At 32.9% G+C, this 11,154-nt stretch overlaps 2 protein-coding genes across 2 annotated transcripts; one reads left to right on the forward strand and one right to left on the reverse strand.

Annotated features, from left to right (window-relative positions):
• Positions 1–1,842: 1,842 nt before the first annotated feature.
• LOC111399064 (protein PLANT CADMIUM RESISTANCE 2-like) lies at positions 1,843–3,334 on the reverse strand. Its single transcript, XM_023026285.1, has 4 exons — positions 3,007–3,334; positions 2,826–2,897; positions 2,514–2,726; positions 1,843–2,142 (listed from the first exon to the last, which is right to left on the reverse strand). Exons 1-4 carry the CDS (start codon positions 3,221–3,223, stop codon positions 2,066–2,068), a joined length of 579 nt encoding a protein of 192 aa, XP_022882053.1. The 5' UTR covers positions 3,224–3,334; the 3' UTR covers positions 1,843–2,065.
• Positions 3,335–7,946: 4,612 nt separating this feature from the next.
• LOC111399067 (21 kDa protein-like) lies at positions 7,947–8,882 on the forward strand. The gene has a single exon (XM_023026287.1). It carries the CDS (start codon positions 8,060–8,062, stop codon positions 8,705–8,707), a length of 648 nt encoding a protein of 215 aa, XP_022882055.1. The 5' UTR covers positions 7,947–8,059; the 3' UTR covers positions 8,708–8,882.
• Positions 8,883–11,154: the final 2,272 nt, after the last annotated feature.

Here is an 11,154-nt window from a genome sequence, read left to right on the forward strand (position 1 = left end):
TGACTTAGAAAAATTAATTGGACCATCAAACAATAATAAAATTAGACAGGTCTTTCAATTTTGTCGAAACTGCAGATTCCGCCTGCAGGAAACTGCCCAAACTTTGCAGAGTCATTTAACTTTGGGCTCAATTATGGCCTTGGTCCCATGACACGACATATAAGATCGAAGCATATTCCATTATATGTGCATCTGTGTGTAAAACTTCTTTTATGGTGTAAGTTAAGTTTGTTTACGTCACTTGATTTTGTAACTATCCTCGCTCATGATATTTTCCTTTTATTTTTATTTTTATTATTATTATATTTTTTTTTTTACAAAATTCGTTTTAGACGAGGGTTTTTAGGCCGCTCACCTAAGCATGTACGGGTTTTTGGCATGATATTCAGCGTGATTTTTAGCATGCTTTCTTTTTTCTTTACTTTATTTATTAAGATAGTACGAGAATTGTACTTGAAGATTTAACGTGGATAAAACATATATGACATGATTCATGACGCTCATAAAATAACATTGAATATATTGACAATTAATTTTCATTAACAGTGCAAAGAAAAAATGATTCAAGTTGGACAAAAAGAGAGAAGTCGGGGATCAAAATGCAAATTAGAAATTGCTCATCCTTTGGGATCACAAGGGTTGCAAGGGCCATAGATGAAGGACCAGCCAATTTGAAAACCAATTGGGCCACGTATTTTGACCTAATTGGTCCTATAAATAGTTCTTTCAGCTACAAACATATAAGAGAAAGTTAGGAGGCTATTACACATATTCCATAGATTAGAAGAGAGCCATTCATAACAAAATTTCGCATTCTTTGTAAAGCTTTAAATAAGCTTTCATTACAAAACTTCACATGTCTATTACTTGAGTCGAAGGAGGAGAAGAAGATTAGAGGAGAAATCAAGAACCATTGAAGAAATTAAAATTCAAGTCTATTTTTCATCTTTCTTTCTAATTTTCAATTTCAGGTGATGTTGTATTGATTCCAATTGTGTTATTGCAATATAGATTAGAAGAGAGCCATTCATAACAAAATTTCGCATTCTTTGTAAAGCTTTAAATAAGCTTTCATTACAAAACTTCACATGTCTATTACTTGAGTCGAAGGAGGAGAAGAAGATTAGAGGAGAAATCAAGAACCATTGAAGAAATTAAAATTCAAGTCTATTTTTCATCTTTCTTTCTAATTTTCAATTTCAGGTGATGTTGTATTGATTCCAATTGTGTTATTGCAATATTATGATTCTTGGCTAGTCTTTTAGAAAATAAGATAACGTTGAATCCTATTTTATGGAGTTTTGATATAGATTTTTAGAATATATATTTACTTTTTTTTTGAAAATGTAATTAAAAAGTATGAAAAAAATTATAGATACACATACAAAATTAGTTTATTAGAAGAAAAATGTGATTGAAAATAAGTTTGAGAAATAAATTAGCTTTAAAGAATCTGTACCAAGCTGAAGCATAATTTTCTCTCAATTTTCGTCAACTATTCAATATTTTTCAAGAACTATCATTTCTTGATGTTCATACACGAATCAAATAGTCTTGATTGTCAATAACCAATACTCTTGCAAAGAATCAACGGTTATTTAATTGTCTTTTTCGACCGAGATAATTACTGGATTTTTGATGCATAATATACAAACATTAATTTTATCAAACACAGAAGGGGTGATCTATCATGTATATACTTGAGTCATCAGCGCAATATGATTTTATTTAAAGTTGAGTGACACTAACTATAAATTATTCCTTTTGTATTTCATAATGACGTGTGGTAAATAAGTGATGAGAGAAAACTTTCGATTCTAGTCAAATATATAAAAATGCATATACAACTTTGTCACAAATTCTAAGTTTGAATTAATATATAAACATAGTCAACTCACAATAATATAATACAAACTAAAACCTTATCGCAACACCACCGCCCTCAACTCATAGTATAATAGGACAACCATCTTAATTACTACTTTTTATTCATACGATACATTATTCTATGAACTTCGATACAGCTGGGTTGAAATCTGGTTCTCAATTCAAGGCTTAGCTTTTTTTATCTACTCATTCCTTCTTCAACAACTGGAGGAATTCCTGTATCAGTATTATTTTTCTCCACGTTTCCATGCCATCCTGTAATGCAAGAAAAAATAAACTCATGAATTCTAACTCACAAATCCCCCCCCCCTTTTTTTTTAAACGAGTTGATTAATTTTATCTAACACAGAAGGGGTGATCTATCATGTATATACTTGAGTCATCATCGCAATATGATTTTATTTAAAGTTGAGTGACAATAACTATAAATTATTCCTTTTGTATTTCAGATGTCCGGTCCACTTTCATTTGGTATTTTGATCTAAATTTCGTGGGTCCTTCATTATGCATGAAATTTTGCTATTTGTACACTAATTTTTGACATTTTGATTGACACTTGCATTGTTTTCAAATGTCAATTGGATGGAAAAACTATTTGATTGAGTGAGAGAGAGAAAGAGAGTTACCGATCTTCATATCATATCCACGGATTTTGAGTTCTCGATATTCTTGACACAAGGCACAAGACTCGCAAAAGCAATGAACGCAGCAATCCCCACATGGGGATTCATGCAGCGCATACTGTTTCCTCATCTTTGATCGATAGAAACACGAATAACAACATGGACAGCAAGTCACACAAGCTAGAATTGTGTAAAGGGCTCCACTCTGTCCACAGGCTGCACCAGGAAAACAATTCGATAAATCAGTTTTCAACACTTTGATATGAAATTAATATCATTTACTTTGCAGAGAATTCAAGAACATGAAAGACTTACAACTTGATCCTTTGTCGACAATCTCAGCAATCTGTCCGAAAGTAATACATGGACACCAGCATGTTAAGCAACCTGAAAATTTCAAAACAAGCTCATAAGTACAAAATTCAGAAAACAGAAAGTCAGAAATGATCTTCATACTGACAGAGCGTCCGATGCACGCTCCACCGTGGAAACTTACAGTTCCGGACATCTGAGAAGCAGTCGAATAGGCCAGTGGACCAAGGAACTTTAGGCTTGGGTGGAACATGAATATGAACATGTGGGTGGGGGATATCAGAGTAGTATTGGTCAGATGAACTGACTGGAATCCCAGTTGGTGCATCCTTTTCTGGCTTCGCCGGAGGCGGTGTGAGTTCTAAGTATTTCTGGTACTGCGTTGTGTTGGAAGCGCACATGGCTCAAGCTTCTCAGATTTTTGAATTGGAAGGAAAGGTAATATGATTAGGAATGAAACGAAGAGAAAAAGGTGAGTTTTTTTCTGGACGACAATTTGTAGCAATAAATAGAATAGACTATGTAGAAATAAAGAACAATGAAGAAATGGGACTGAGTCAACTTGGCATCAGCCAGCGTGTAGTCGGGTTGTAGACTATTGACTTGAATTGCAATGTAAATATCGAGGAAGGTTCCTTCACCTTGTTTCTAGCATACTAGCACTTAAACTAATAGGTGGATTTCAATTTGGTAGTTTAACTTTTAATTTGTTTCAAATATATTAAACATTAAGATTTTGTTTCATATCGGTAGGGTTGGCAAAATACCCTGGTTCTGTCCTATTCAATCAGGTAATCGGATCGAAGAAAAGATAGGGAATATAGATGAATCCCGCCTTGACTCTTAGTTTTTTATTTTTTGAAACATTTTTCACTTTTTTTTAGGTTTAAATCTTGATTGAATAAATAAATAACATCAAAAAATAAATATAAGCAACGAGAAAAAATATGGATATTTTAATCCTCCTGATACATTGCCTCCCGAAAATTCTAAGCGGGATGAGGGACTTGGAGAGTCGCCCCAACTTGGTCTCGTCCCATTAACCATCTCTACGTGTTGGTAACTGAACTTTAATTTATTCTACATTTATCATTTAATAAATTATATCACATTAATGAGTATGTTAATATTCTTGCAGCTAAAAGATCTTCGATTTGGATTAGCATCACTCCAAGAACTTTTTAAAAGAGATCTCTCAAGTATGGAAAAATAAATGGTCTTTCGATGCATCAAATTTAGCACAACTTCTAAAATGGAACTACTTTAGTGACCAATTTGAAAAAATAAAATAAAATGAAATAAATTTTGGTGATTAATTTTAATTAAAGTTAATGATCGACATAAAAACAATTTTAAAGATGGTTTCACTAATTTGCAATAAATTAGAAATGAGTGACCAAATTGAAACCATAAAAGTACAGGTTAAAGTTTTGTACCTTATATTATATTACTAAAATTCACTAAAATAAGAGTTCAGTTTACTTGAAAAGTCGTTCATGATAAGAAAATGATTTTGATTTGGACTGTCAGGAAGTTTTGGATTATTACTAGGGAGAATTGTACCATTGGAACTTAACTTGTCGTCGTAGTGGCATATTAATCCTCAACTTTTAAAAGGTGCACGTTGTTTCAACTATTATTATGGGCACACTTGTAAGCTCTCTTACCAATCACCCATTAATTCTAGTTAATTGGGTCCAGTCCATTATGAATTTAATCTGGTTCCTACACATGTTTCCATCACAATAAATTTAGGAATAAAAAGTAAGCCTTGCTTTTTGGCGACCAATTTTTTCATGGACGAAATACACGGAAATGGCCGGTTCATCGGGCCATGTTTTCAAACTGGCCTTCCACCATTTAATAAATAAATAAATAATAATAACAGCAAGTTAACATTGAAATAGATGTGTAAATTGTGCTTGACACTTTTACCCCCATCTTCAACCAAAGAGATGAAAGAAAAAAAGAAAAAAAAAAAAAAAATTTCCCACAGTTACTGTAACAGTAAGATCCGATCAAGAATGGTCATCCCTATAGTCTACCCAATGTCAAAAACCACGAAATTGTTTATAAAAGTTCATAAAAATAATTGATTAGACATACTTTCTTCATTCATGACACCTTGAACAATTCGAATACCTCTATATATGCTTGTTCGCGTTAATAAATAATGTTTTGGGTGTCATCAGTTCTAATTTAATTAACACAAATGAAAATACATATCTATGTACGCATACTTCAATACATACAAGGAAAAATCAGTATTCTATAAGAGATTATCTTATGATTGATGCTAATAAATTCAAAGTATTTGAATTTATGGACCTTCATGCCCGCACTAAGGAAGCAAAATAATCAGACACCCATGTGCGAAATCGAAAACAAGGATAACAATCCATTCTTGTAGTAATACTAGTCGCTATCACGTGCGTTGCACGAATTTTGTATTTATCATATTTTTATTAGTGTATGAATTTTAGGTTTTTTTGAAATTTTTTTGAAACAATATCTAAAAATATTTCCATGATATAAGAATCTAAAAAAAATATGCTTTTATATTTCATGCTTGAATAAGAAATTTACAAATTATTTTGTTTGTATTCTTTGATAGTTTTGATATGATTGAATTGAATGTGAAGATTATATTTCTAAATTTTGTGTATTCAATATTGTAAAATTGAAAAAAAAAAAAAAAAAAACTCTCCACATAATGCGGAGAGAGTTGAGTCAGGTGCGGAGTAAAAATAAAAAAAAGTGTGGAGAAAAAAATCTCTCCGCACAGTGCGGAGAAAGTTGAACCATGTGCGGAGAGTTGACAAACTCTTTGAACAGTGCGGAGTAAAAAAAAAAAAACTCTCCGTACAGCGTGGAGAGATGACAAATCAACTCATGAGATGACAAATCAACTCATGGAGTTCATATATACTAAAATTATTATTATTTTTTTGATGTTGTTAGCATGATGCGTGTATGAAAAAATATTTGTCAATCATCATAAACAAAAATTTTTATAAAATGCAAAAAATAAAAATGCATAATAAATCTTCTTATTACGCTAATAAAATTAAAATAATTTTTTTTTACAAATAAGATAAAAAAAATATTTTTATCTTCAACAAAAAAACACATTTAAAAATTAGCAATTTCATAACCATTTTTTTTATTTTCGAAAATACAATTATAAAAAATGAAATAATATTGAATTACAACATTTAATACTTAAAAAATTCAATATTAAATAAATTTTGTACATTTATGATAAATTATAAATCCATATATGCAACTTACCGTATTTGCAGGCAGCTTGCTGTATATGCTGTTTACCGTATTTACAGTCTACTGTATTTGCAAACAACTTACCATATTTGCACCTTATCATATCTGCGGCCTACCATATTTGCAATTTACCGTATTTGCAGCATATTCTATGCAAACAATTTACCGTATTTGAAGCTTACCGTATATGCTGCCTACCGTATTTGTAACTTACTGTATATACTGCCTTCCGTATTTGCAGCTTACTGTATTTTTATATATCGATTTTTACACTTACAAATACTGAGAATGCAGAACATCATATATTCACTCACCAAACCGAATTTCAAAAAAATTTCCAGATTTTTATTTTTTCAACATAAGTATAAAATAAATACTAAATATATATGAAGCACAAAATATAAATGCATATGAATATAGTACTCAATCTTCAATTTTCCAATATTGAATTACACAAAATTTAGAAATATAATATTCACATTCAACTCAATCATATCAACACTATCAAAGAATACAAGCAAAATAATTTGCATAATCTCGTATATTTATTATTCAAGTATGAAATATACAAATATATTTTTTCTAGATGACATAATATTGTTATGCAATTGTAAAAATAATTTGCAATTATTTTCTTCTATTATGGAAATATTTCTAGATATTGCTTTAAAAACTTTCCAAAAAACTAAAGTTCATACACTAATGAAAGTACGATAAATGCAAAATTCGTACAACGCACGTGACAGTCACTGTGCGGAAAGGTTACTTTTTTTATTTCGCACTGTATGGAAAGTTTGTCAACTCTCCGCACTATGCGGAGAGTTTTTTCTTTCTTTTTTACTCTGCAAATGATTTGTCATCTCTCTGCACTGTGCGGAGAGTTTATTATTATTATTTTTTTAAAGCTCATGTGCGAAGAGTTTTTTTTTCTCATGGCAGTTTATAATTACTAAAATTATTATTATTTTTTTAGTGCTAGTGACATGATATGTGGAAAAACATTTATTTGACATAAACAAAATAAAAAATAAAAAATGATATCATGCATAGTAAAATTGAATTAATTTACTATCGCATAAATAGTAGATCCTCCTTCCCCTTTTTATTAGAAGTTAGAAAACTATATTCCAAGGACATAATTGTCACATCACAAATTCATTCCCCTTACTTAAACTCCCTTGACATCATTCTACGAATACACACATTACCTTAGGGATGGCAATCGGACTCGTCGGCTCGAAAAAACTTCGAGTTGGGTTGGCCCCTATTGAAAAAAAAAGGAGAAAAAAGAGAGGAAAAACTTGCTGCTAGTTGGCAGCAGATTAGTTGCCTGTTTGGCAGGTATGAGCTGCCAAACATGCAGTAAAGAGGTGTATATAGAAAAAAAAAAAATTCAGAAATCGAGCTCGACCCAAACTTTAGGCTCGGGCCAAAAAAAGCCCGCTTTAAAAAGTTCGAGCCAAGTCCGAGCCGAAAATTTTGGCTCTCGAGCCGGCTCGACTCCTTAACATCCCTACATTACCTCCAAAGCCTAAACTCCTAATGCGGGACAATACCAACAAAAAAGCCAAAATCAATTAGGAAAAAAAGAAATAATTAGGATTATTTTTTATTAGGAAACTTGTGTTTAGCTCTATCTTTTCTAGTTGTGTTTATCTTATATAGGTATAGTTGTAATAGGACTTTTATCTTTTTATTTACTTGGAATTTTAATTTCTTTATTGATTAGAATAGGATTTTTAATTAGATTAGAATTTTATTAGTTTCCTTATTTCGATTTCCTAGTATTAATAGAAATAGGAAATATTCTTGCTTATAAAAATATAGACGCTTTTTACACTTTTTCAGAGTTCAGATTCATCATTCTTGATATTTCAATTTTTCATTTTGTTGGTGGATTCCACGTTTCCATCCTGCTTCAACTCCACAAATTGAGCTCTTCACAAACAAGAAATACCATGAAAAACCTACCTCTATTTTCCATTCCCACAATTCTCTTCTTAATTCACTTCTTCATAATCAGCCAAGTTCCGGCCTTTGGGTGCTCGACCTCCAACGCTACCGTCCCCGCAGTCAGTCCGACTCCCTCAAATGACACTTCTTATGTCCGGACAAGTTGTGAATCTACATTATACCCAGAATTATGCTACCATTCCCTAGCTGGCTACTCTAAAGCGGTACAACAAGACCCTGCACGACTCGCCCGAGTGGCAGTTGGCCTGAGCCTGTCGAGAGCCAAGCGCACGGCTGGTTACATCTCCAACCTCTCCCGGCAAGCCGACTACGGTGTTGACCACCAAGCCACTGCGGCGCTACATGACTGTTTTTCGCTTTTTAACGATGCAATCGACCAAATATGCGGCTCGCTCAAGCAGATGCGCCGGCTAAGCGGCTCTGGTGAGTCCCTAAGGTTTCAATTGAGTAATGTCCAGACGTGGGTGAGTGCTGCCCTGACGAATGAGGACACGTGTACGGATGGGTTCGAGGATGTGCCAGATGGGCCAGTGAAAGTCGACGTATGTGGTCGTGTTGTGAAGGTGAAGGAGATGACTAGTAATGCACTGGCTTTAGTTAATGGTTATGTTGCCAAGGTAACGGGGCCATGAGGTTTCATTGTGAGTTGAGGGATCACTGGCAGATAGAATATCAACATGTATGTGGATGTAATTAGATTAGGTTAATGCGAGTTTTGGAAAAAAAGAAATTAGTAAAAGAGAAAGATTGAAGTAGTTTATAACGTAATTGGATGTTCTATTTTTGGAATTTGTGGGGTTTTCTTGATATTGTGTTTAAAGTGCCATTGCTGATTAGTTTCAAGATTTCACAGAAAGAGTTTAAGAAGCTGCACTAATGGAAGTTGATCTAATTGTTTTGCGATGAGATTTCTCAAATTCTCGTTACACGACGAAACATTATTGAATATAATGAATGAGATCTTAACTTTCTAACGGGATGTGAGACATGATGTACTGTAAAGACTAAAAATACTCGTGAGAAAATTGAGTTAAGTAATACATGACTTTAACATGAAAATTACACGCGACAAGAATTGTTGTATGATAAACTACCTGAACCATCTCTGGAGAGTGTTGCCTTAGGCTTTATGGAATGGCTGTTTTGTTGGTCACTTTTGGACACAGTTTCAAGGTAGATAGCCACCAAATTATTGCTTTGGACAAGTAACCGATAATCAACTCCAGCCGGCTGATGAAAGCAGTATGAATTGAAGAGGGAAAGCTAATTTTGTACTAATGAAAATTCCCATAAATTGCGGTCTTTCCTTTTTCACTTATGATGTCTTTTTTCCAAATGATTTGAAAAGGGTCAGCTGGGAAATACTGTCTAATAAAAATGATGATGATTTGATTAGATATATGTGGTTATGATGCTTAATCCTATCTATATACAATTCACTAAGTACCTGCTATTGGCCTAATATGTCGTTATTGAAAAATCATACATATTGGGACAATTTTATTCATCAATTATGTCATTTCAGCAGAAGAACTGAGGTGCAATTAGGGATTGCAATCAGGCTACAGGTGGCTCGGCCCGTGGCTCGGGCTGAGCCCCAATCTGGGTGCCGAGCCAACCCGTTTGGCTCGTGAGCTTTTTTATTTATTAAAATAAATAAATAAAATATAAAGCAGCGTGCTGCTACCTATTTTAGGCAGCAAACTGCGTTTTTTCAAGGCAACACTCGACTGCCTAAAAAAAGGCAGCCGAGTGCATTTTTTTAGGCAGCATTAAAAATAATAATAATAAAAATAAAAATCGAGCCTGTCCAGCTTGGCTTGGTAATGCCCGAGCCTAGATTTCTTGCTTGGCTCGGCTCGGTCTCGTTAAAAAGCTCGGACCATTTTACTCGAGCCGAGCCCGAGTTTCGAGTTTCGGCTAGCGAGCCGGCTCAACTCGGCTGGTTGACACCAATAGGTGCAATAGTATAAAAGTCGTTTTGTCCAAATTTCCATAGCTGATACTGTAATTTTATATGGCGTTGAGCCTTAATTTAATTCGTAGAACGAGAAGATGGTGGGGGCTATAATAATATATGTCCCCTCATTTTACTTGCAATAATCCGTGAATCAGATGGTTAACCTGTTCAGATTAGATTGTTGGATCGGTTGGCATTCGACCCCAACCCTGAGAATTCAGAGGTCTTAAGCGAAAAATTATTTTGAGACCCTATATTTTTTTTACACGTATAACAATATTTAAATAAAAAATATATATCTATATTCAAATGAAAATTTTGTACAATCTAAAAGATAGAATTACAAAATAAAATATCACTTGCAACCCGAGAAATTAGGCTAGCATCATATTTAGTCTTCTCACGTTTTGAGATGCAAAATTAGTAATCAAACAATTCAAATCAAATTTTTCCAACATGTTTTTTTTTTTTTCAATAGAAATTATAGCTAATCCATTTAACCTCTCTCGTGACATGGTTGATTGAAGATAAAACTTAATCAATTTCGATTTTGAAAAACTTCTTTCAGCTGACACTGCTGTGACTAGAATAGTTAGTAATAACTTGCAAGCAATACAAGCATTTGCAAAACAACTATTCATTCTCTTAATGTAATCTAATACATCAGTTGCTCCATTAGTTTATGAAGGTATTGTTTCCCTTAAAACTTTCAACTCAGAAAATAATTGTAACCCATCGATATCAGATACCATGTTATGCTTCAAATAATTTTCAAAATTAATGCAACAATACTTCAACTAAGCATCATCAATGGATTTAAGCTTTTCCAAGTCAAATAGAAATCCAAAAATATCATCATATTTCTAAAATTGTTCAAATCTATATGATAAAGCTTGATTTAATATATATATATAAGAAATAATTGACCCTGAAAGAATTTTCAACTGTTTTTGTCACCTCTTCACAAAAAATCTCATCAAACTGCTTCTTTCTATATATAACTCTTTTTTCACGAAATATAAGTTCAATGTCTAATTCTGTGATGCCCCGAACTTAAGTTTCGAGTGTCACGTACAAAACATAATAGCTTCTGCCCTTGGTACATGTAAATACTCTTAA

This window comes from Olea europaea, chromosome 8, assembly GCF_002742605.1.
Source record: "Olea europaea var. sylvestris chromosome 8, O_europaea_v1, whole genome shotgun sequence".
Classification (NCBI taxonomy): Eukaryota; Viridiplantae; Streptophyta; class Magnoliopsida; order Lamiales; family Oleaceae; genus Olea; species Olea europaea.